Here is a 26,634-nt window from a genome sequence, read left to right as displayed (position 1 = left end):
GGCGGGGCCTGGCGGCCCGCGCCCTGGCGGAGCTCGGCGGGCGGTGGGCGGAGCCGCAGCGCGCTCGGCGGAGAGCGGCTCGCCCCCTCCCCCAGGTCAGTGCTGGCGCGCGGCGGGAACCGCCTCGCCCCTCCCGCGGCGGCGGCGGCGGGCGGGGCGGGGAAGGCGGGGGAGGGCGGTGGCGTGGCTGCCCTTGGCGGCTCCTCGCCGCCGGCCCGAGCTGCGTGGGCGCTTGCGCTGGGGGAGGGGGGCTGCCTAGCCCCTGCTGGGACCCCCAGAGCTGCGCGGGGGCGGCGGCGCGGACGCCTGCGGGCTGGGCCTGCCACGGCGCCCGCGGGAGTAGGTGGGCGAGCTGGGGCGGCCTCGCCGGCCTTCCCGTCGGCTCTGATCGTGCCGCCAGTGAGAGGGCCCCACGTTCTCCGGGGCGCGGCCGCAGGCCCAGTGAGTGGAGGCAGTTCCAGGGGTGAGAAGGAGCCCGGCCTGTAGGAAAAGGGGGGGGAGGAATTTCCTGCCCCGTCTTCCCTCCGTCCCCCGGCTGCCCCTGCCGGAGCCGGAAGGCTGCCGCGCCGCTCCCGGCCCCCCGTGCCGCGGCGGGGCTGCCGAGCGCCCCCCGGCGGCGGCGCAGCTGGGGCGGACGCCGAGCGGTGCGGGCCGCCCGTGGCGCCTCCCGCGCCCGCCAGGGGCGCTCGGCAGCCGCGCGGGGCTGCGGCGGGAGCGGGGCGGGCCGCGCGCTTCCTGCGGAGGCGGGGCCTCTGCGGGGCCTCCGCGGGGCGGGGGCCGCTCCCCTCCCCCCGCATACCGGAGGGGCCGCTCCCGGGCTGGGGGCGGGGCTGCCGCAGCCCTGGTTTCCTCAGGGAGGGGCGGAGTGTTCCCGCAGAAAGGCTCAAGGGAGCGGAGTCCGCCCGGTGGGGCCCTGCGGGTTCCTGGGCCGCTGCGAATGAGGCCCGGGCGGCTCGCAGCGGTGAGATGCCCGGGCCTCATCGGCAGCACTTGTGGGGGCCGGGTCGGGCCGTTGTGTGCGCCCATCGGCAGAGCGAGCCGGGTTTATTCCTACATCTTGGTGACTCTGCCGTAGTGCGCCTGGCCTCCCGTTGGACGGGCACCGGGCGTGGATAAAGCGTGTCTTGTCATACTTGAAGTGTCAGAGGCGTTGAACACTAAAGCGCAGTTTTGTTTCTGCTGTTGGGAGGTGGCACCTGCTGCCTGGCTTTGGTAGGGCTCCATTCCCCGTGTCTCGTGGATTGCTCTGTTCTGCACTCCCTGTCTGGGCGCCTCTACTTCTACCGATCTGGTGTGGAGACTCCTGGGTGGAGTTTAGTCTGTGTGAGCACTGCTTACTTGCAACATGCTGTAAGCCTGTACAGTTGAAAACTCAACCGTGGTGATTTGACACAAGGTTTTGTTGGCTAGGAAGATACGGATTTACCTGGCATTTGTGAGTCTCTTTCTGCTAGTTACCCTCTACTGCTGGAGACTTCTCCTCTTGTCCTGGCTCTCAACCACCTTGCGTTGCAGCTGCTAAGTTTTGGTCTTGATTATCAGAGGTAACAGATCTTTTACAAGGCAAATTTGCTTTGTCCTAGGCAGAGTTTTCTGGATCCATTTTTAAATATAGGACAAGTTTAAAGTGAAACTAATAATTACTTTATTCTAATAAGTATGCAAATGACAGGTCTGCAAATTGGACAAAAAACTGCAAGTGAAGAGCATTTGAAATTATGCCCAATATCACATATTTTGTGGTAGCCTACGGTTGTCTTACATCCTGTTTTTTTTGTAGAATTGTATGCCTCTTTTGTCAGAATTTGTGTAGTCCTATTGAGTTGACTCAGCGTGAGGTTTAGTCTTGTGGGTTTTTCTAGGTTGTGTGTGTATTGTGCTAGCATCTAGATATCTGTGTCAGGGTGGAGGCCTTGCTCCATTTGCACACAATGATTCGTTCTCAAAAGAAAATACTTTTTTGAACTATTATGTTAAACATACGGCCAGTATGGAAGATCTTTGTTTACATAGTTTTTGAAAAATACTCTGAAATTAGCAGGTTTTTTCCAACTATCTAGCTTACAATTTTGTTTGTTCTTAATAACATACTGAGGATGAATTTTTTCTCATGAGGGAGATGTTCTTGGTCAATAAAAGCAGATGGGGGCAGGGACTTGACGCTTCAGTTTTTCAGCAAGTGAAACGCCTGCTGAGGTATTCAATCTACTGTCTGTGAATACTTCTAGAGTTTATTTTATTAGCTCATACGATTTAGTGTACAAATAATAAGCTTGCTCTTAGTCTAGAGTAACAGGAGAAGGACGCTGTCACGTTTCCATTGGCACAGGTCACTCTAGAAGGCCTTGTTGGTCTCAATGTGGCACTGATGTGTACTGGCAGGATTAAGAAGGTAACCTGATTGGCTTGGCTCTTGCTCTATCCCTGGCAGATGAACACAGCTGGTTCTGTGCTTGGCTTCTTTGCAGTACAGCAGTTTGAGCTGATGCTGATCATCAGTGTGTGTGTTCCATAGGTGACGTTCCCATACAAGCACAGAGTAATGTAATTGTTGGTTTTATTATATATAAAATAATGATTCACAGAATCTGATGTCCTCTTCGTGGTGTGTGCTTGCTCATGAGTAATTTTGTCAGTGGGCTTTTACTGTGAGTGCAGCCTGCTATGCAGAATGAGCAACCGAGGAAAAGAACGCCTACTTACATATTGATGTAGCAAACAATTCTGCTTTTTCACCATGTGTTGCAAGCACACAACGTGTTTTGATCTTAATTATAGTATTTCCATAGCATTGAAAAAAAGCTGTTTAATCCCACCAATATTTGTGCTTTTAGGAGCACTAGCACATGCAAAAGGAATCACCTTTTAGATAAGGATAAACTAATATTATTTCTTTCCAAAGGGTTGATGGATGATGTTTGTTTGTTTTAAATACAGTTCTGAGGGAAGCAATGAGACTGAAACTTCTGCGCTTTCAGACTAGATCTTTCCAAGCTTTAACAACAATACGCCGATGCCAAAACTTTAATAAAACTGGATGTCCTCTATTAAAGCTGGATAATGAAGTTGACGGAACAGCTCACAGAACAGCAAAGTCTTGGAATTTGTATGCCCTGAAAACTGGTTCCCCTTCTTTGACAAGTCGATGCGTGCAAGTCAAGAATTGGCAATGGCTCCGAGGAAATGTATCGGCTTTGGGAAACAATGTTTGTTATCAGAGTGGGGAGATTTTTTTTTTATCCTGGAAACGTGTTGGTACGGTGATGATGGAAAACTACAAGTTTAATACAGAGCGTATTAAAAAGCTTGGGAACATATCATCAAGATTTTACTCAGTTGTATCAGCTGGTAAAATTATTCCCAAACACAATAACCAGCTGGTTAAGAGGCCACCAAAGGCATCAAGGACCAAGCAGCCATCCAGAACTAACCAGCCACTACTGTCAGACATGGAGGTAAAGTATAGAATTTACAGTCTGTGTAACCTTAAGGGACTTTCATCAATTTAATTTAGTTTTGGATTTGGTTTTAGGTTAACATTGTAATTAAAAAAACATGTTTAGTTGGTGAGCAGGATTTCATTATTTACTTAGTGTGGCCACAAAGATGTTGGAACTCTGTAAACAGAAACAAGCTTGATAGAAACAAGTGTGTCTGGTATTTGGAGATTAAAATGGAGATTTACAATGTGTAAAAAGTGGAGGGAAGATAAGTGGCTAGTAAAGTAGAAAGATGATACCCATTAAAAATAACTTTAAACAATGCTCTCAAATCACATTTAATATTGAAAAACAAAGTGTAGCTTTTAGAATAATTTAAATTTTCCCTTGTTAACCTTGCTTGTCCCATTCTACACACTTGTAAGGCTTCACTCAAACAGAAAACAGGATGAAAGTAAATAGTATAAAGTTTATAATCAGATCAAGTTTGAGATGGGAAATGAAGGTGCAGATGTAGCCTGTGTTACTTGAGGAAGATTATTCCATGTGCAGAAATAGCACCTTGATCTCCAGACTCCTAGGTCTACAGAGTAACTGCAGCAACAAACTGCTTTGGATAAAATGAGACAGGATTAAGTGCAACAGTGCATACATGTGGCTGTTTCTCCACAGTAAGAACAGTAAGATAGTTTTTTCAAACCTCAATAGTAGCCACGGCAGACCTGAATCATACTTGAATGTGAGATATCCAAGGAAAATCCTGATGTCAGAAGTGTTGCTGTTCTCCTCAAGATACAAAAACTGAGTGTCAGGGTATTGTTAGTAAAATAGTTTTGTAGATGAGACTGAAACAAGTACTGTGCTTTCAGAATTAGTTTCCACATTACAAAATATGCCTATTACACAGGCTACTGAATACAAGCACAGAAACTGAACTTTAAATGCTTGCCTTCTTGTCATCTAAGATTCTGTTTAATATTTTTATGATGAGGAGGGGTATGCTTTAAAGATTCTGTTACAGACAATTTAGTTCCCTACTTGACTATTCCTGTTGCTTTGAAAAAAGAAAGTGAAGAGTATTAATCCTGAAACACCGTGTATTGCTTCAAGCTTCTTATTCATGCTATGACATTACGTTCATAGGATGCTTCTTGTTGTTGGTTGAATTGAACTGACAGGTTTTTTTATATTCTTGAGACTTCTAAGTGGCAGCATAGAATGCAGACAGTTTCTTTGTTTGACATTTTTGTGTGTATGTATGCAAGTAATATGCATGGCTATTTTTACTTTCTTCCATTGTGAAGAAATTGAGACAATCTTGCCTGATATACTGAAATAATAATATACTTTCTGAGGAAGTTTCCACATGAAAACTGCTGTGCCAGAAGTCACAAAAACTCAGACCTAACAAAAGCATTTTTTAATAAACCCCTATGTGGTTTGGGCAGATACATAGCTCCATTACAGGGGTAACAGGCATGCTGTTACCTTGACTGCAGGCTGACTGTTTTGGAATAAGCTTCTTTTTTTTTTCTTTTTTTTTTTTTTTTTACCTGTTTGTGTATTTCCTTAATAGATATATAGAACAAATAAAGATATGGCTGGTCTCTGCAAGATGACCAACAGAAGTAAAGCAAGTGGAGAATCCTTGAGGTTTTTCTGTAGCACTGCTGGTTTTCCCTAAATCCTGGTGTAATAAAAAAGCTGATCATGCCTTCCTGCACCCCTGTGGAGGTCACCAAGAGCCCTCAGGCAATGCAGTCCCTATTGTCAGGGCAGCTACCTATGGACAGGTGGCTGCATCTCCTCTTCTTCCTGGTCTGCCTCTTGGGACACCAGCTCTAAACCCTCTCCTGAGGTTCTCGAATCCTCGTGATCTCTGTTGTTTCCTGTCTGGGAGGTACTGGTGGTTGACACCTTTCTTTTGTAGAACAGTCCATTAATGGGATCCTTCCCACCCCTCCCCAGCACTGGTCTTCACCTGTTGTTTACAGGCAGACTGCTGAGCACCAGCAGTGATAAAGGGTCATAAGACCAGTTTTTCAGGATAGATGGAGGAGTTACTTGAAAGCAGTTAACTGGTTTAGTCAGTCCATAAGTGGGTAGTACCACTACTCAGTTCACTTCATCTCATACAGTCTGACGGCATGAAAAGCCTCTGAGACAATTTGTAATGCTATAGCCATGTAGTCTAGAAAAAGCTTTAAAATCAAGTATAGGTGTAGTATTTACTATCCTTAAGACTAAGACTGATTCCTGTGGTGATATGAGGATTATGGTTTCATGAGCCTCTGTGGTTTTTGGGTGCATGATGATACAGAAAATGAGTTGTTGAGGTATTTAGGTTGGCTACTCAGATAGCTGTTGTGGTGTTGTGAGTAGAATCTCAGTGAAGCTCCAGCTGTATGTAGTCAGAAAGCAGGACAGTAGTAAGTACCTGGTGTTTAATTCTAGCAGCATTACACATTGTGTATTCTGTTATTTTGAAGTTTGCAGGTGGAAGTGACATAGCAAAAAAGTGTGGGATTAAGGTTGACCAGCCAGTCAACATGTCTATTTTAGGATTAGCTGAATCACTCATTGCACAGGCTTTTTGGCTATATCCACCAACTGTCATGGGAGCTTAGACATCTGGAGAGCCTGTGGACACACGTATTTTAGGTGTCTTAATCTCAGATTACACCCAATCCAAATGTTTCTCATCAGGCAGGATTTTATTGAAAATTTAAGTGAAACAGTGCATTGTAAAAAAAACAAACAGCTAGTGTTTGGGGTTTTTTTATATCCAAAAATGCTGTTTCAGGCACCTAGTCTTAGCAGCACGCTTCTGGTTCTGACTAAATTTTAAGTCTTTATGTTGAAAATTAATTTGCAGAAGTAAGACAAAGGCTGTCCTGTAGTGCCTCTGCTTTGAAATGAACAAGAACATGTCATAAACTGTAGGAAGCATAAAGCAGGGTAGAGATTTTCAGTTTGTATGCTATCTAAAAGATAAATGTTTTCTCCCCTAGCTCTTGATAGAATTTTGTAGCAGAGTATGTGTACTTCTAATAACCTGAGCTTTCTGGAAGAATCTGGAATATATAATTTACATTGGCAGTTTAGAGATTGAGAATGGATTTATACAGATGAAATTGCTGTACTGCAGCTTCTCAAAGGTACTGCAGCAGGGGAACCAAAACCACAATTATTTTCCACCATTAGTTCAGCCTTGTACCACAGTCCTGGAAATATGCCTACAAAATTGCCTGCTGAATATTGTAATTACTTTTAAAGTTTATTATGTTAGTGATCAGTGAATTAAGATTATATGTAAGCAAAGCTTTGGAAACAATAACAGAATGTTAACATTAGAAAAGAAAAGAGAGTTTAAATGTGTGGCCATGATTCTGATGACTGGTGGTGGGCCCCCCAAGGAGCAGAATACCTTTTTAAGACTTGCTGTTTGATAGTATATGAGTACTGCAAGACTATAATTTGGATTTCCAGTTGAAGTCTCTTGTGGGTATAAATGCTTGCAGATGAGTACACTTCTTTTGTTAATTTGTTGTTAGATACTTCTCCATTTGTATTAGTTACAAAAAGCTGGGAAGTGACTGATCCACAATGAGACAAACAGCTTTCTGGATATCTTCCACTACATTGTACTGAAAAAGCATTATCATGGGACTTACGTAGTATTGGAACAAAGAAATCCACTTAAAATGAGTATTAAAATTTATAAATCAGTTTATTGTTACTTGTTTGGTTAATCAAGAAAATCTTCACACAGATTACACTGATTTCTTTGCCATGCATGAGTCAGTATTCTTGCAAGTCAGTATCATTTTCCCAGTAATTTGTTTCAATAGGGCATTTCAATTATTTATGATTGTTGAATATTGAGACAAACTCTGGCCGTTTTTTATGGATTGGCTGTGGTGTCAGTTGAGACCAAGTTCTTAGCACAAGATTCAGCTCCGGGGGGACACTGTGGCACCATGACTGGCCCGGCCCATAAGGTCTGTGAACTGTCTGTGCTGCAGGGGCTCATACTGTGGGGGTTACCTGGGCAGTGAACTTTGTGCTTGAAAGAGCATGATGTTTGCTGTTGGAGCAGGCTTGGATAGTTGAACGTAAATATCTTTGAAATATAGATTTTAAAGCTGATATTTAGGGTGTCTTGTTTTTTATTTTGGTGGTCAGCTGAGCGTGTAGGATGTATGTATTTATAGGATGAGGGAGCAGTAGCAAGTATAGCTCTACTGTTGCAGCATTTGATTGGCATTCAGAGAAGAAGGGTTCACTTTAGGGTTCTGTTGCGAGGTTTCTTGGTGGGACATACTCATATCACCTGGCTTGAGCACAGCCTGTGATTTTGCTTTCCCGCTTAACAGGGAGTAAGTAATCTTATGAGTGTTTGCACACACCGGGTGGACAGCATGGCAGTGATTCTGTAGAAAGGAGTGAATAGATTAAAAATGTCACTCTCATGATAAATTTGAGGCAAACAGTTGTCTTATGAACATGGTGGTTCAGACTTTTCCTAACTCAAGTCTTTATTCCTTTGGCACAGAATCTGATGCAGTGCACAGCCTTTGCAACAGCAGATGAATATCATCTTGGTAATCTGTGTCATGACCTGACTTCACATGGATATGTTGAAATAACAAGTTTGCCTAGAGGTAGATATTCGAAACATACTAAAAACTGTTATACTTTGGGAAATGATATATGGGTGAGGTAAATAATTTTTCTAACTCTTGTATTCTTATTCTGATAATGCCCTGGAATATATCATACTGCCTATAAAATATTGCTTTGCTAAAAAGTTCCATTTACTTAAAAAAAAAAATAACTAAGCCTTTCAGAATAGCAGTATAACTAGCACTTGCTGTTACAGTATGATATTTTTTCAAAAAAATTATACTAAAATTATTGAAAAATTAGATGCATGCAGGAAAAAAAATCTGGTGAGAACAATTTCTATAGAAATTTGCTAACTGAAAAAATTCTGAAAGTTTTATTTTAATTAGTCTTTCGGTAATGTGATACCATAGTGCTTCAGTTACCAATTTTGCAATTTGAAGTGTTGCCTCTTTCCATATCGACACTTCTATTAATGTAAATCACTGAGGGTTGGAAAGGAAGGCATGCAAGAGAGGATCTTGCTGACTAAGTGAAATGAAAAGGCTAAACACATAAATGCTTAGTTCTAGTAAAAAGAATGGAGTTTATTATTTTTTTTTATTGGGCCAAATATATCCTAGAAATTGTTGAGTGCTTCACTTAGCTAGGCTTCAGTAAAATAATTGATTCTGCTTTCCATACTAAGTATCTCTAAAAACTTGGGAAAGCAGGCCTTGGAAATAGCTGAAATGTATACTGTAAGAGAAAAACAAGCTTTTTATAGCTGAAGGAACCTTATGCTGTGATTTTCATATGTTAGCAGTAGAATGCTTTTTTTTTTTTTTTTTCCATGAGTACATAATATGAAGCTAAGAGAATTACAGTGTTTATGGGCATTTCAGTAGAGGTTATAGAATATCTGGTTGCCTGTCAAACAATAATTGAAGTGCAGTACTCCAGTGGGTCTCTTTCTTGAATAGAAGTTGTACTAATGATTGCCTTGCTCAGAAAGATGAACATGGAAAGACAAGATGCTGTATAGGCTTCATGTTCCTTTGCTGTTTCATTATATTAAAGGGACAAGAAACCTGCTCCACCATAGAGATGTGCACAAATGTGTGGGGCCAGACGAGATGCACCTAAGAGTACAGAAAGAACTGTCAGGGGTGCTCACCAAGCCACATCCCATAATTTATCAGCAGTCCTGGCTGATTGGAGAGGTACCAGCAGATTGAAAATCAGGCAAAGTAACCCACACATGTAAGAAGGGCCAGACAGGTGTTCTGGGAAATTACAAGCCTGTTAGTTTTACTTCAGTACAGGGAAGCTGATGGAGCAGATCACTGAGAACTATTATGAAGGACAACCAGGTGGTCAGGCCCAGGCAGCATGGGTTTATGAAGGGCTGGTCCTGTTTCACTAACCTGATCTCCTTCTATGACAGGGTGACTCACTTAGTGGATGTTGTCTGCCTTGAGTTTAGCAAGGCCTTTGACACGGTTTCCCAGAGCATTCTCCTAGAGAAGCTGGCTGCTTGTGGCTTGGATGCACATACGTTTGCTGGATAAAAAAATGGTTGGACGGCCAGGTCAAAAGAGCTATGTTGAATGGAGTTAAATCCAATTGGTGGCCAGTCACGAGTGGTGTTCCCCAGGGCTCAGTGCTGGAGCTGCTCCTGTTTAACATCTTTGTTGATCACTTGGATGAGGGGACAGAGTGCACCCTGAGCAGGTTTACAGATGACATTAAGTTGGGTGGGAGTGTCGATCTGCTTTAGGGTAGGGAGGCTCTGCAGAGGGATCTGGACAGGCTTGATCAATGGGCCAAGGCTAATTGTATGAGTTTCAATAAGGCCAAATGTTGGGTCCTGCACTTTGGCCACAAAAACCCCAGCAGTGCTACAGGCTTGGGGAGGAGTGGCTGGAGAGCTGCCCAGCACAGAGGGACCCTGGGGGTGTTGACTGACAGCTGGCTGAGCATGAGCCAGCAGTGTGCCCAGGTGGCCAAGAATGCTAATGGCATCCTGGCCTGCATCAGGAGTAGTGTGACCAGCAGGACCAGGGATGTTATGCTGACCCTCTACTTGTCCTTGGTGAGGCTGCACCTCGAGTACTGTGTGCAGTTTTGAGCACCACAGTATAGGAAGATCATTGAGGTGCTGGAGAGGGTGCAGAGAAGGGGCAGCTAGGCTGATTAGGGGTCTGGAGAACAGGTCTTTTGAGGAGAGGCTGAGGGAGCTGGGCCTGTCCCCATCCAAGCTGTCCTTGAACACTTACAGGGAGGGGACATCCACAGCTTCTCTGGGCAACCTGTTACAGTGTCTCACAACCCTCATACTAAAGAATTTATTCCTAATGTCTAACCTAAATCTCCCATCTTCCCATTTAAAGCCATTACCCTTTGTCCTCTTGCTACATACCCATGTAAGAAGTCCCTGCCCAGCTTTCCTGTAGGCCTGTTCAGGTACTGGAAGGCTGCTATAAAGTCTCCCTGGAGCCTTCTCTTCTCCAGGCGGAACAACTCCAACTCTCTCAGCCTGTCTTCATACAAGACATGCTCCAGCCCTCTGATCATCTTCGTGGCCCTCCTCTGGACTTCAACAGCTCCATGCCCTTCCTGTGTTAGGGGCTCCACAGCTGGACACAGTGCTCCAAGTGGAGTCTGACAAGAGTGGAGCAGAGGGGAAGAATCACTTCTCTTGACCTGCTGTTCATGTTTCTTTTGATACAGCCCAGGACACAGTTGGCTTTCTGGGCTTTATGCACATATTGGTGGCTCATGTTGAGCTTCTCATCAACCAACACCCCCCAGTCCTTCTCCTCGGGGCTGTTCTCAGTCCATTCTTCACCAATCTGTGCTTGGGATTGCCCTGATCCATGTCCTAGACCTTGCGCTTGGCCTTGTTGAACTTCATGCAATGTGCACAGGCCCATCTGTTAAGCCTGTCAAGGTCCCTTTGGATGGCATCTCTTCATTCCAGTGTGTCAACCACTCAGCTTGGTGTTGTCAGCAAACTTTCTGAGAATGCACTCATTCCCACACATTTCTTCATGGTGTGTTTTTGACTCTTCGCAATAGATACTCTGTTTATCAAAAGTATGGAGGAATTAATGATGAAAGGATGTATCATGCCAGCAGATCTGATGTTTTGTGGTGGTTGTCTTGTGCATGTAGTAGTCGTTGGTTAACAACTACACATTGAATCTTGGAAAATTGAAAAAGAATAGCACATAGAAATCTAAATTAGCAATTACTGTGTAGATTTGTTGCTTTGTAGTGTTGTTCCTAAGCATTATTGTTGTTTTCAAACTCCTCAAAACCGTTTTAGGGTCAGATCCTGTATACCTGCTTACAACAAGCCAAATTCTTCAATTGTATATGTTTTGGCTGGAGTGGCTAAATAAAGATAAGGATGATATTTGAAAAGGCAAATGAGAAGATCCAGACAAGTGTTTCTTGCAAGGTGAACTCAAAACTTCACACCCAAATTTTGCTGTAGTGATTGATCAAATCATGTGTTTCTGAACTGGAATAGCAAGTGAAAGAAAAGCCTTTACAGCATTGGTACAAACCAGCTGTGTGGCTGCAGATGAGGTATTAGCAGAAGTGTCTCAGATACTTAAGACATTTCTCTCTGCTGCCTTAGTTTACCTGGCCTCTCTGGCTTGAGCAGTAAAGCAGAAAGTGGAATTCATGCACAGGCTGAATTTGATGCCTTGTTGCTTGATTTGTGATCTTTTTGCAAAGAACTTGAACTTTTTAAGGCTTTGGTGTTAGGCCATGCACATTTCTCTTTTTAGAGGTAGGGGGTTTTGATAGAGGTAAGGGGTTTTGCTGGTCTAGCTTCCATTAGTTCTGCAACAAAATGAGTCATGCTGGGAAATAACCTTTTTCTTTTCTTTCTTTAGCAAGTCAAAACTTTCTAAAACTTTATGTACATCAGTGAGTAGTGTAGTGGATCAGACCTGTAGGGAAAAAAACAAAATCCTGTTTTGAGAACCCAACATCCACATACTATAAGTTTGGAGTATTCTACTTACAGTAGCTCTTGTGTGGTCCTTAGTAAAAAATGCCCACTAGCAGCTGGAGTTTCATAGGTCCCTTTTTGAAGCTCCTGTTACAGCTTAATGAAAACAAAACAAAAACAAAAGCAAACAAAACAAAACAAAACAAACCCAAATAGCAAGCAAAACCCAACAGCCCAGTCTGTGTTGTTAGGCTCTGTTCTGCAATGCACTGAAGTGTGGTAAATGAAGATGTCTGGAAGATTTATTTCCAAAGCATGCTTCTGATCGAAGGGGAATGCAGATGTACCCTCTTCTGTCTTGGGGATTTGATCTTTCAAGTTTCTGACTATCAAAGCAAAGTCAGCAAAATCTAAGTGCACATTAGTCCCTTGATGTATAGAAAAGAGAAATAATCTTCTGGGCAAGCAGATTTGAATGGTAATTTCTCTGCAACTGTGAGCAAACTTCCATAGTTTTTTCATGTTGCCTGTCCACTTCTGTATTCTGTTCCTGGTTATTTACTATGACCAGCATCAGTTTTCCCTTAAGTCTTTTGTGCTTCAAAGCTGTTAGTTTTCATTAACTAAATATTCCAGTAAAGTTTAGCATAGCAGCTGAGTCTGACTGGAGTGTGACACTTCAGAGAAGGAATATAGTTGGCTATTGTAGTTGTTTCCTGGGAAGCATTTTCATCAGAAAAATACAATATGGAACTGACTGATTTGTCAGTATGTAACTGTTACATGCTTATAGCTATTACGTTTGGAAGTTTGAATAATTCTTCATTTTTTTCATTCTTTTCAAACTAGATGCTGCGAATGTTCTGGTCATGGGTACTGAGAAAGCTGCAAAAGAAGATGATCCTGGCATGATTTTTTTCTTCCGGTAAGTTATATATCTTGCCTAAAACATAATTTTATTAATAGCAATGGTGTGAAAGAAGTAGTGCAGTGTGCTAGAATAACTGTCCAATTTATTTTTTTTTAATCAGAATTATTTAAATAGTTAGAAATAAATTACCTTTTTTTATTAAAATATAGTTAAAAAGCAACTATTACACAGTTTCTGTGAGGGTAGTATGAGGTTTCTTGATTCACAGTTACAAAAATTGCCACTGTACAATTTGAATAGTGGACTGAAGTACGTTTAAAACAGTGTAATTACATCTCAGTTTTTCCTTGAATTCACAGGGAGGGGGCTGTTGTGTTCTGGAATGTGGAAGAGAAAAGTGTAAGTAAAGCAAAACCATTTGTTAAAATGTCATGAACGGATGTTTTGTCAGTCCCACAAAGTTCAGCATGCCTGGGCTTTGTTTGAGAGCTCAGATCTCTCCATGAAAGAAAAGGACGATTATTCTCTTAATGGGTGCAGGTGCTTGCCTGCTGCTTCTCTTGAGTGTGGGTTGCTGATATATCACCTTTGAAACTTGACTTTATGAACAAAGTGAGCAAATATACGTGTAATGTGCAAAGCGAATAACATTTTCTACTTAAGGCAAAAGAAATCTGGAACGTTAATCTAGAGAGACTGACAAAAAGAAAATACTTGCAACTCTACATCCTAAAGAAGTAGATCAGAAAAATCAAACCTCAAATGGTCATTAGAAAGGCACTAATGTAACAGAAAATGGGTTAGAGAAAAGGGATTATTTTAGAGCCATTTAAGTCAAAATGATTTGAAACTTACTTTGGATAACTTTGAAAGGGACAAAATTTGTAAGCAACTTATTAATATTTTATTTGTGTTCCTACCAGTTAGTGATTTTCCTAAAGGAAGATTTGTATTGATTGGTATAATTGTTATAATGGGTTGATACTGAAATGATATACCCCTTATGATAATTTGGTTCTCTTTGCTGACTGAGAGGGCTATACCACAGGTATATCTATTTTTATGAGTGTAGTTATAATTACTTTTAAAAAATTAAATATCTTGGGTTTTATTACTGTGGTTAATAAAACTGGATTCTAGATATAAAGAGGAAAAGTATTGATCTTATCTATAGGCAGAGTATGTGAAATTAAATGGTATATTAGATAGGTGATACTGAGGTGCACAGCTCACTGGAGGATTCTCATTAAGGTAAACGAAAATACAGAGCAGTTGTTTCCAGAAGTGAACAATTTCTGGATTCTGGATTCAAGTTGGCTTTTTCTGTTTCAGAAACGTTCCTTATCTCCTGTCTGTTTTGGGGGGTTTCAGTATATCAGTTCGCTTACAAAAAGACACTAGACCTTGCCTGTAGCACTGTTAAGGTGCTATGACTGTAACTATGCTACTGATTAACACATATAACTGAAGACTAGCAGACTGACTCCTCTTGGTGTTTGAGTTGGGCACCTCTACCCACTGGAGTACTCTGAAAAATCTCGTTTTGTTGTACATGCTAAAGTACCTTTGAAAATGTCATACAACATTTTTCCTGTGAGTACTAGAACCTTTAGTTGGTCCCTTGCTGTCTTTAGTTACAGAAGAAGAAGAAAACTGTCTCTTTCTACTTATTGAAGTGATAGTCAGTTTTAACTTCCAAGCAACTTGCTTAAATAGAGGAGAAGTTTTTATGTACGTTTTAATGAACTGAAACAAAAAATCCCAAAACAAACAAAAAAACCCAACAAAAGCTTCTCTGTAGGACAGAAACTGAAAGTAATTCAGTAAAACAGAGGACAGAGGATCACTGTGAATTGACAAAATTGCTTTTTAGAAGTACCCCAGAATTACTTTTAGGAGAAGAAAAGCTATTTTAAACTAATGGACACTTAACAGAAGAAGTAGTAACTACAAACGGAACATTAATAGAAATAGAAAATGTAAAATACCCTTTTTAAATACCTGAGTATGGAGCTTGTGCAACAGCTTCCCCACCAAAAATATCAAGGGCAAAAAGCAAAACTAGCTTCGAAGTGGAGTTTCATCTGTTTATTTTTCTTTTAAAGGAAGTTGTGTAACACGATTGCCTGTGATTGCAAGAGTCTGCATTTAGTGAATCCAGCATGTGTCTTATTAAATGGACTGTGTCACAGGAGGTCCCTTCTTTAAAATTAGACAAGGCCTAAAAGAAACTCACATCAGTCAGTGGTAGCCTTTGTATTACTCTGAATAAATAAATCTTAAAAAAGCTGCCACTGAAATACAGTTTCTCATTATCTAGAGCAATGGAAGAACTTTGGAAGTACGCAATTACAAGCCATATGAACTCCACAGGATCAGTTACGGTCTGTAAAGCTTTGTTAAATCTTGCTCTGTACTGGCCCTGGAAAGCCCAAGCTGGTTGTAGTTCTGGAAGGGACAGTTAGTCTATTAACAGCATAATTACTACTGTATTAGAAATGACTTCACAAAGCCACCTAGAGCACCTGGCTCCAAATGAACATCCTATTGAAGTGTTTCATGCCACATAATGGATTGGCTATTAACTCTAGCATTGGTTTAGTGGGGTTTGCATTGCTGGACAGTCCCTGGACACAGCATAGTTGGTTGGCCTAACAACAAATGTTTCCTTGCTTAAAAAAACAAAATAATTTTTCATACCCTTTCTTACAACAATACTTGGACTATATGGCAGGTACTAGTGAATCTAATATTAAATTAAGGATTATGGAACAAGCAGTTGCAGCTGTAGGGTTGGGGTTCTTTTAGTGAAAAATGTTATGTCTTACATAGTATAACCAAAATTTTTGAAAGCAATGAAGGCAAGCACTGCTAAGAAAATCCCTCTTGCAGATGATCCAACAGATTATTTTTTTAGAGTACTTAACCTGAAAAATGTGCTTCATGAACAGTTTACTCACATACAGTTTTGCACTACAAGATTAACTATTATGTTACTTTGAAGAGATTGGTTTAAGTATGACTTAGTAAAGGATTCACCTGTGAAAAGAGTTTAGGCATCAAAAGTGTATTGTGGGTTGGTTTTATTTATTATTGTTGTTGTTACTATTATGATTAGCTATTGTGTAGCTAAAAGCCTTTTAAAAGGTGAGTGCTTTTTTTAGTTCAGAATCTGTTCCAATTGCAGAACGACTTTAATGTGGGGAGCTTTGTAGCACATAGAAAGGAACAAGGATAAATCAGAGGAGAAAGTTTTGTAAGAGAAAAGGACTCTTTCTTTCTGCATTAGGTTTTAGTGTGCTTGAGAATAAAATGACAATGAGATTACTTCTGCAAGTAAAACTGCACATCTAACGGTTTACAGGGTTGAATGTGGGCATCTTGAAAGCATTTTTACAGATTTCTATAGTGGTAAAGGATTTAATTTTTTATATATGTATAGCCCAGCCTCTGGTAGCTGAAATAAAGCTATTGACTTTAGCATCAAACTAGTAATTTTGGCAGAAACAGCCACCTGATGCACTTATCTTAAAAATCTTTTCCCACATGCAGTCATCTGCCAAGATCTTGGACAGCTCATTGTTATAGTATTGAATATGTCCACATTGTCTTTACTGCTGCTGTGGCTAATCTTCACCCTGCTTTATCTATGCAGACATTAAATGACAATTTATCTTCACAGATTTCTTGCAGTTGTTATAGTCAGAAATTCATCCACTGTGTTAATAATCACTTAATTACTTAGCACATCTCTTAGTGTCTGTTTAATAACTTCATCGTGAAAGTTACATTCATCAACCTATAATGTGCTAGATCTTTGTAGAGTGGTAGTATATTGCGTGGTAACTCTTCCTTTTTGTGCAATTGTCTTTTTCTTAGATGAAGAATATCATGCATGTGCTAGAACAGCATGAAATTCAGCCATATGAAGTTGCACTAGTCCATTGGGAGAATGAAGAGATTAACTATAGAATAGGAGAGTAAGTATCTTCAAGCACTCTTGATTTAAAAGCGAATAGACACCTAAAACAAATTCAAGCAAAAGCAGGTAGTAAAAATATGCTTTTTCTTACTCTTTGTGAAACAAGTAAGATAAGGAAAGAGAAGATGGTAAATCTAAATTGACAAATCTTGCTGAAATTATAAGTAATAGCTTTTGTGACTTGGTTATGCACTAGATTTTAAAATTCTGAAGCTCCATGCCCACAAAACTGGACATGTCTTCAGCAGTCCCAAACAGACACTGTGTATCTCATGGAAATAAATATGCATTATTGATGCAGTCTGATTTTTAAGAGGATTTTCTGCATAAGCTTTCCGTAGTGCTCTCTAGGTTCATATACAAAAATGTAATTTTGCACATACTTCACTTCTTAGGAAAGTTATAGCTTGAATACTGAGGAACAATAAACCTGGCAAGTTATGTTGCCTTGTTAAATGGCACCTTTGAATCATAAGAAGCAAATTATCTCTACATAAATATTTCTCAATGTAAATTATTATTAAAATTATATGTAATTTTCCAGCATCACCAAAACACAACTCCTAGAGTTCCACAGTAACACTGGCAGCTGAGCTAATGAGGTTGAGCTTATTTAAGGCAAACTGATAAGAGGACAGGTTTTTGTTTTTTCCTGGCCATTTGAAGACTGCATGTACTATCCAGTTGTGTAGTTTGTGATTCCTGACATATTCCATTGTGTTCATGAAAATTCCTTAGTGAGATTGCCCTGATAAACTTGAATGACTTTCATGCCCCCTTTTCTTTGCTGCTGGCCCCTGAGCAACAGAGGTTTCAGGGGAAGTAACATCATAGCAGGGAGGGAGTGATTTTGGTAAAAGTAACAGAAAAAAAACAGAAATGGAAAGACAATATACAAGATAGAGAGCAGGAGAGAGGCCAGCATCCTGCTTACTCTGAGCTATTTGTGTGTATATAGTAATGCTGTAGTTACCATCATAACTTGCTGCAGTTTGATTTTAACATATTTGATCTTTAATATTCTTAGATTGAGGAACTATTCAGTTACTTGGTTATTATCAGGTTGAATGTGAGTAAAAGGCAAGGATGGGGACGAGATCCATATAGATATGGCATGTGTTATATAAACAACCAATCAACCTTCCTTACATTGTTGATTGTTCTTTAAATGTTCCTTTGCTGGTGGTTCAGTCAATGAAGATGCTTCAATCCTGTTTTAACAGAGGTCAGTCAAAGCTTCATAAAGGAGAAATCTTGTTAAATTCTGAACTGGATAGTGATGAAGTTGTTCTACAGAAATTTGCATTTTCAAATGCCCTTTGTCTTTCTGGTAAGTTATTGTTGTTTGTAGTAACAGCCTGTGCTGTACATTGTGTGAAATATCATTATAAGTGGGTCTTGCACAGTGGCAGGTTGGAGGAGACTTGGTGTCTGTCTTAGGCAAACTGTGCCAAGACTGATTGTGTTTCAGTGGAAGGATTTGTTTTCAAAGATTTTACCTTGTTTTCTGTAAATTGAAATGATCTCATTCAAAGATGCACAAAACACATTAAGAAACATACTTTGCAAAAGATACAACTTAAACTGAGCATCCTGTTCCCCACCCTTGAGAACTATCGTAGGATAGCAATGGGTGTAGAGCCCAGTATTAGGAACTTGTCATCAATCTTTGGTAATTTCTCCTGACATTATTTCCTCTAACAGAAAAAGCTGTATTCCAGTGAAAGAAGTCCTGTAGAACAGTGATTCCAGCTGGAGAGGTGCAGACCAGAGTCAGAGATAATGGTTTTTATGCTTATTAGCCATAGCACTGCATGCTATAGGCAGTACTTCTGTCAGGAGGCAGTGGGAGGCACTGGGAAGAAGTCAGGCTCAGCAGTGGTGCTGCTGCTTGAGGAAGTATCTGCTGCTTCAGGTGTCAGATGAGGTAGGAAGTGGGAATATAAGCGAGCAGCAGTAAGGCCATCCTCAGGAAGACCTTTAAAGGAAATCTGGTCTGTCTACCGCTACTGCTATAATGGCCAATTACAGGACTCCTGTAGAATTTGGGGAAGCACATCCTTAAGCAGAAGGGACATCAAGAAACAGAACACATTTTTGAAGTGATGCACCATTTGATCAAGGAGTACACCATAGCTAAATGGTTCTAGACTGTTGAAGAATAAGCTATTGAGAAAAGAGGGCCTTTAATTCTATATAGTTTTTCTATTCTTCCACTGCATGGAAAAGTGGTGACATATATAATGGAGAAAGGGATGTATTCTGAGGAGATAATTGGTACCAATTTGTGTTAGTATGAGATATGAACATCATAATGGAAAACAGCTTAAAAAACAAAAGTGCAAGTTTAGTTCAAGTCATATTTGTGACAGCAGAAACCAACTTCTGTCAAATAATGGGTGATAGCTAAAATGCCTCAGCTTTTTTACAGAGGATAAATCAAGTGTCATTTAAGTCACTGACTTGGATTAGGCCTCTGTATTCAAAAGATAAGTGTGAAAAATGCTTGGCATTGGATTTACTGGCAGTGTCCTGACTACATGAAGCTATCACTTACTACCACTGAAGAGTTAATTTTGGTTATTAAATCTTACCCTGATTCATTTTTCTGAGTGAATGAGGTTAATTTTTGATCTGTTATTACTTGATTCTTGTCTGGAAATCTGCAGACTAAAGAACAGAGGCCCAAATCATACCATCTTCCTGTAGAAATAGGAAACCATGCTCAAACCGAGGCATAGTAGAGTTTGTTGCCATTGCCTGTGCTGAACAACTTCCATAGAAGAGATATTGTATGTTCAGTGAACACAAATCACCTAAAAACAAAATGGGAGATTGCTTAAGTTTTAATTTAGCTTGAACAAGTACAGGTGGTGTACCTATACAAACTAATTCTCCATGGCTTGACCATGCTGCATCAAGTACTGGACAAATAGAGCATTAGGGTTCTGCAGGACACAAGAAATGCGGTGGAGAGCCTTGAGGGGGGCACCACATTAAACCAGCCTGACTCCAGCTTGGCTTATTATCTCCAGGCTCCTTGGAATGTAGTTTGCAACAGCTTTGTACACATGGCAGAGCACTTTTGAGCACACACAACTTTTGAGCTGAAGCAAAAGCTCTCCAGGATCTGAACTGCTGATTAGGAGAACAGAGTTGTGCTCAAGGTGGTTCTGCAGGCATAACTGTGTCAGTGCCCAGCCCAGATTTATCCATAGATGTATGAATGTTGATTGTATAATCTTAACAGTAATTTGCTGCAAATATTGCTTGTATTTATTAATATGTCTTGAAGCAGCATGTTGGCAGATTTAAAGTTACAATTACTTGGAAACATATAAGCCTCTTACAGTGTTCTGCTCTTTTGCCTCTGTATTGCAGTTAAACTGGCTATTTGGGAATCATTACTGGATAACTTTGTGGAATCTATCCAGTCAATTCCTGAGGTGAGGTCTTGTTTCTTTTATTCTGTGCTTTGCTAAAGATCAGTCTAGATGCTGCTGAGGATATGAAAAAAGCAATTGAATGCTTAATGCATTTGATGGTAAAGCTAAAGCAATCAACACAGAGAAGCTCAGAGCTCCTGGAAAGTGGTGGGATAAGAACTTACCAGTCTTTAAAGGGTTGGAAGTGGGGTTCTGCATTGGAATACTGTTTCCCATGTTGTGCCACTGTCACCTGCCGCTGTTGAATGTGTAACAAGACAAACAGCATTTAAAAACCCGGCCAAACACAGTGTGTGGCAGCTTGGGCTGAAAGCAGTGTGCTTTAAGTTGAATATAGTAAGAGCTTGAGTGAATTACTTAAATCAGTTTCTCATGAGGCTTTAAGTACGAAGTCCCTATGATGTTGCATATAGAAGTGAGATTTATATGGTTTAAAAGGGAATTTTTTATTTTTTTTTATAAAGGAAATAAATAGTAATACATTGTTTTAAGGAAAAAGTCTGTACAAAGGCTAAGTAACAGCAAGGTTAAAGAACATTGTTGTGACTTAAAAATAACAATAGTAGGAAGAAAAAGCAAATTATCTCTTGTTCAGGAAATCATAGAAAATGCTCCAATATTTTGTACTGGTACTGACTGCATACTCTGATTTATTGAAAAACCTAGAAGAACAGTTGCATGATACCCTTGCAAAGCTAGATAAGTATGGCACCCAGCAAACAAAAGTCAAATGTTAGTGTGATATGCGTTCAGACTTTAACTTGGTTACATACTTCAAGGTGTAGAACTCCAGACTTCTTAACTAGTATGTGCTACATGATGAAGCAGTGAAAAACTTGTTACTTTGCAGATACTAAAGTCAGGAAGGAAGGTGAAACTCTCTCATGCAGATGTAATGCAGAAAATTGGAGAACTCTTTGCATTAAGGTAACTTTTTTTGGTTACACCCAAGACATTGTATTACACATTGTATTAACTTAAAAGTTTATGTATGCATGATACAAAGACCAGAATACACACTAAAGACAGCAGAGGGGGCTGGGGGAATTCTGTGTGTGCTGTTATGTTAGTTAGGGGACTCCCTGGCTCCCCATCTGACCACTGGCATCTCAACTATAGACAGGCATTAAATAATATACTGTAAATAGCCAGATTTTGCAACCTTTTTCTTCCTGGGGTCCAGGCATGCATGTCTCGTAACCAGTAAATAATAAAAGTATGTAAAGGATACTAGGAGTAAGCACAGGGGGAGGTAGAACTGGTAACTATGGCCTGGAGTTAGTAAAACTTTCCCATGAATTCTGTTCTTCCCTTGACTTGCTCAGAAACCACTGCTACATTGTAAGAATTTAATGGTGTTTGTTTCTGAAGTGAAATTTGGCCATTCACACAGAGCATTACAAACTATTACCAAAAAAACCCTGAAGATCAGTGAAGAATGAGGTAAATTTAGAAAGTGTTTCATATTTAAAACACTGGATTTTATATCCCTACATGAAGGACTGTTCAGTAATGAACAGTGATGTTCTAAGTATCTTAAGTTGAGGGTGGGAGATAGTTAGGAGTTCTGAGGTAGAAACAAGCTCTTAAGCAGTTCCCCAGTGACTTTTAAATTCACATACTTCTTCAGTGAGCTGCTCACACAGCCAGGGACTTCTCTGCAGATATCAAAAATTAAGGTGACAAGTTGAGGAGGCAATGCTCAAAGCAGTTACAATACAGTATTCTCTGAAAAGTTTCAAGAGATTTAACCCATTTTAAACAAATCACTACAATTGTATTTTTATTATGAAAGGAGATTCTTTCCATATTTTACCTGAAATTACAGGAACGTTTTCCTGTTCCCTTTAACTGCTATGTAAATACTTGCTCCTATATTCACTAAAAGGAAGTTTGAACTACTGTAGTACCCATTCTTTTTAGACACCGTATAAATTTGAGTTCAGACCTGCTAATAACACCTGACTTCTACTGGGATAGAGAAAAACTGGAAGAGCTTTATGACAAGACTTGCCAGTTTCTCAACATTAATCGCAGAGTTAAGGTAGGTGTCTTACCATTAGGAGAATTTCCCACCCTGAGATCCACTGTCTTTGGCTCAGCAGGGTTACAGACTGCTCCATGAACATCTACTTTAATTGTAGAAACTGAATAAATAATAGGGTCCTATACACCATCCCTTTCCCATGTGTTCATAACCCTCACATCTTTTACCCAGTTTAGGTTAACAACCCAGCCTCACATGAATGGATTGTACATTTCCTGAGCCACTAAATTAGGCCTTAAGTAGTTATAAGAGGAGAGTTAATTCTTGTTCTGAAATGTGTGCAAGAAAACAAGTTAAAATTAGACGTGAAGCGGTCTTCTTACTGGCATGATCATTCAGGTTAGTTCACTGAAGGGCAACAAAATTATTGCTGAACAAGAATAAGAAGCATGAAAACTACTTCTGGTGGTACAGCAACCTCAAATATTTTTGAGGCATTCCAATAAGCTGCATCTTCTTTTGCTTATGTCCATTTCCTTGAGTACATCATCACACAGAAGCAGTTAACACCTGCAGCTGCCTACCTAAATTTCTGTTTTTGTGAATTAAAACAATAGACTCACTGATACTGAAACTTCTGTTGTTTGTGCATGTTGCCTTACAGGACTTTCTATTCTTTTGCAGAAAAGTGTTAACACCTTTCTGAGCCCTTCTGTGGATTGTGTTCCTTCATGTAGTGATCTCATTTTACTTAGGAAATCCAGATTTGCCATATATTTTGAATCTCTTACAGGTAATGAATGAAAAGCTTCAGCACTGCATGGATCTGACAGACCTAATGCGAAATCACCTGAATGAAAAACATACTCTACGCCTTGAGTGGATGATAGTAATACTCATCACCATAGAGGTTTGTGGTCTTTTTCCACTATCACACTGAAAATGTAATAAAAAATGCAATTTATATACTTCATGATCTAAGAATCAGTATTTTATGAATGTACTGTACGAGTGGATTAGTTTTTAGTTCTTTGCAAGTGACTTTTGAACTGCAGCTATAGTTATTTTTCAGATTATCTTGTCTACAGTGTAAGTTGTTTTATGGATTATTAAATCAACTAAAAATTCCTATCAATGTGTTTGCTATTCCACAGGTCCTGTTTGAACTTGCAAGGGTAGTCTTCTAATGACCGAATAAACTCGGGAAGATAAAAACTGATGAAACCATAAAGATGATGTGGCTTAGAAAATTCCTGTTTATTGTACACTTCTGGAAAATAGTGGAATTGTGTCTCTTGATAAGTATGTACAACTTCTACTCAAATAAAAAAAAAATAATAAATTTGTCTGTGAAGAGTGTTCCTAACTGCGGTACTAACGATGTTAAAGAATTCTTAATCTGTGGACAAATAGCCTTTTTTTTTCCCATCTGAGCATAAACAATGTAACAACAACAGTGTCATTCCCATTCATCTCAGATTTAACGTGTCAGTATTTCAGTTACATTGCTAAAATATATATTGGCAGGCCAACTGCAAATGGTTTTAACAAAGTCATCTGAGTATTCCTAGATGCTCTTTAAAAGCATTAAGTGTCTAGGCTTGATAATCTTAAGTGTTTGTTTAGGGACTGTACCAAGTCCACCTCAAAAACAGAGAAGCATAGTTACTTTTGAAACCTTCCATCAGTTCCTTTTCACACCTAAAATCATAACCATAAAATCACACTCTGCCTGGCAAGCCCCCCAAGCCCATTGACTCTGAGTGGCTGTTCACAGTTTCTCAGCTTCAGTTAAGCTTTAACTGTACATTAAAACTTGGTATCCCTCTTTTTCACAATGTACCCAGTGGCAGCTGTATCAGAGTATGAGGGGGTTTTATTCTAACCACTAACTGTACTCACTACATTACACATAAAGAACCAAGACTGAGCTGGAAAGTTGTCAGGAACCTAATTTGAGCTTTCACAGCATAATACACTTCCAGAGCAGAGCCCTCCTGTGACCAGACAGCACTTGGGGAAACTCTCCCTGCCTGCAGTCTTTGATTATGCTTGAACCTGGTGATTTCCTGTGCAAGTGTATGCATGGCCTGGCCAGGAGGAGGTTTTGCAGTAGAGGCAAGGTAAGACTCCAGCTCCACAAGCAACACAAAACTGCCTCAGCTGTGAGAACACACCCATCTTCTGTCTTCCTCTTCCACCACACACCTTCATAGTGTAACCAAAAAAACCATCTTCACTACACAGTGCACAGTTTCAGTCTCCACCAAAATGGGCCTATTCTAACCAGTATGGGTCACCCATGGTGGGGCAGGGTGGGTGGGGGTTGGATACAATAGCAATAAATACAGAATATGCAAGGGAAACCAGAGAAGAATTGTGGTATATCCAGAACTCTAAAATGGTAACTTCTTTAACAAAATCAAGTCTGAATGGCAAAATTGTGTTCAAATGGAATTTAAAGGGATTCCAACTGTGCAGACTGCTTCCATCCATGCTTTTTTTTCCATCAGATGATGGAAAGGACAACTTACAGATCATTTTCTTTGGCAGATCTGCCAGGAAGTTGTCGTAAGGCTAGCCATTTGTAAAACTGCAAAGGATGTTGAGTCAGGACTCCTGACCTCCAGTCCCATTTTTGTGGGGACTCAGGCCACAGTCAGTCCCCATTCTCAGTTGTGTTGCTCAGCACATCAGCCCTGCCAGCTGGATGAGCAATTGCACGCATGCAACACCTCCCTCTCTGCAAGAGTAACTTCTGTTCAGTCCAGCCAGCACATATCAGCTTTTGTAATAATGACAACATTCTCACCAGTTTCAAGCACCTGCCTGAAACAAAAACACAAGAACACTACAACATGTAAGAAAGAGTTTCTCCTTCCCCATCCTACCTTAGTCCTAGGAATAGAACAAACTTGAGCTCAAAGTTTAGTAAGCGGTGGAAAAAGCCAGATACTTTGTGCTCAGCTACATTTTGTCACCTATATTTACTGATAGTTAAGTAACAAAGTTGCCTTGTAAAGGTTATGTACCAGACATTAACACAAGACACAGATGATGCCTTTGGTAGTGATAATGGTTGTGGTGAACCTTATAGGCCCTTACATGTAGATCAATTTTGAAACTGCAGAAGGCAGTGGTGCACTGAGGTTGTTGGCTTACTTTTTTGTCATTCACCCTAGTCCATCAAAATACTGTCCAAAGAAAGCCTACAGGCTGGAAGCTACTGATCTGTGATGTACCACCTTCCTTTACCAGATGGCATCTAACATCTGCCAAGAGTCTCATTATCCTTGCCTACAGACTGGTTTATGACACTAGCATGACAACCACCAAAAAGAAACAGAGTCTGAGGTAGCCAGATGCAGTAAGTGATATACATAGGGTTTAAAAACCAAAACCACTGCCCAAAACGCTTGTTCTCTTGGGGGAGGGGGGTGTGTGTGTGCAGGGAAGAAAGCTTAACCATCTGTCTTAACTATCTAGGAGGTGGAAATAGTGTTTAAAATATCTCCAGTTGAGAAAAGGGTTTTTAAGAGATTGCAATTCTTTACAATCAGCAGGAAAACAAAGATCTGTTAGCCTTGAAAAATTATATTTCCATAGCTCTACACTATGAGGTTGCCTGTTTCTCCCAGTCCCCCAAGTGCCAGCCACTGACACACTTTTTGACATTACATGTACACTTTGTACTACACATAAAACCTGGGTGGCCCAATCGCAGAAAACTAAGCAATTCCAACAGCTTGGGATCCTTCACATTTTTTTGACAAAGTAAGATTTGAACAGACTTGGTCACGCGGTGGAAACAGAACAAAAAATCCCCTCTTTTCACACATGTAGCATGACAACCACCCCTATTTCTGATTCTTTAAACAAGCTATTAGACAAACTTAAAAAGAGGAACAAGCATTTTTTTCCTTCACTCTGTTTTGAGCTACTGAAGGTATCACAACAACGGCTAGTCTCACCATTTCTCTGTTAGTGCTCAGTCCTTCACCTGTTTATGTCCATCTTCAAGCTCCAGCCATTCAAGAAATAAATTTTCCAAACTGGTAAAATATGACTACTAAACGATAGTAGCCACCAATTTCTATTGCCCTCAGAATACTTTTGAACACTTTCCTAACTAAGCTTGAGTCAATGCTGACTTAACTATTCATTCAAAACTGTTTATTATCTCATGGGCTGCCATTTAAATATTACATAGCAATGTAAACATAGTATCAGTTCTATTTCAGTTCAGCTTCCTTCTCTACAGAACACCTCAGCTGCGTGGGCTTTAAAAGTGCACTCGGTACAGTTGCAGTTTGACTCCTCTTTTCCAAGGAAA

At 40.4% G+C, this 26,634-nt stretch overlaps 1 protein-coding gene across 8 annotated transcripts; it reads left to right on the top strand.

Moving 5' to 3' along the window:
* Positions 1-43: 43 nt before the first annotated feature.
* Positions 44-23,643, top strand: RMND1 (required for meiotic nuclear division 1 homolog). 8 transcript variants are annotated; one of them, XM_051615805.1, is made up of 11 exons: positions 44-95; positions 7,996-8,104; positions 12,865-12,940; positions 13,246-13,285; positions 16,766-16,866; positions 18,092-18,198; positions 20,250-20,314; positions 21,165-21,241; positions 22,238-22,358; positions 23,095-23,211; positions 23,456-23,643. In XM_051615805.1, exons 2-11 carry the CDS (start codon positions 8,002-8,004, stop codon positions 23,486-23,488), a joined length of 840 nt encoding a protein of 279 aa, XP_051471765.1. In that variant the 5' UTR covers positions 44-95; positions 7,996-8,001; the 3' UTR covers positions 23,489-23,643. The 8 variants fall into 8 exon arrangements, 6 of the variants coding, with proteins under 6 accessions (XP_051471765.1, XP_051471766.1, XP_051471764.1 ...); XM_051615804.1 differs by lacking the exons at positions 44-95; positions 22,238-22,358; positions 23,456-23,643 and adding exons at positions 2,377-2,392; positions 2,938-3,455 and having other exon boundaries at positions 23,095-23,185; XM_051615803.1 differs by lacking the exons at positions 44-95; positions 23,456-23,643 and adding an exon at positions 2,938-3,455 and having other exon boundaries at positions 23,095-23,436.
* The last annotated feature ends 2,991 nt before the right edge of the window (positions 23,644-26,634 follow it).

Source organism: Apus apus, chromosome 3 (assembly GCF_020740795.1).
Source record: "Apus apus isolate bApuApu2 chromosome 3, bApuApu2.pri.cur, whole genome shotgun sequence".
NCBI classification, from domain to species: domain Eukaryota; kingdom Metazoa; phylum Chordata; class Aves; order Apodiformes; family Apodidae; genus Apus; species Apus apus.
Note: the sequence above shows the minus strand (reverse complement) of the source record. Positions and strands in the feature narration are given on the sequence as shown.

Excerpts from the sequence above, each read along its gene's own strand:
- RMND1 (XM_051615803.1), top strand. The coding sequence starts at position 2,952 with ATGAGACTGAAACTTCTGCGCTTTCAGACTAGATCTTTCCAAGCTTTA. Across the intron at positions 20,315-21,164 it reads CTATCCAGTCAATTCCTGAG|ATACTAAAGTCAGGAAGGAA; the intron begins GTGAGGTCTTGT and ends GTTACTTTGCAG. Across the intron at positions 21,242-22,237 it reads GGAGAACTCTTTGCATTAAG|ACACCGTATAAATTTGAGTT; the intron begins GTAACTTTTTTT and ends CATTCTTTTTAG.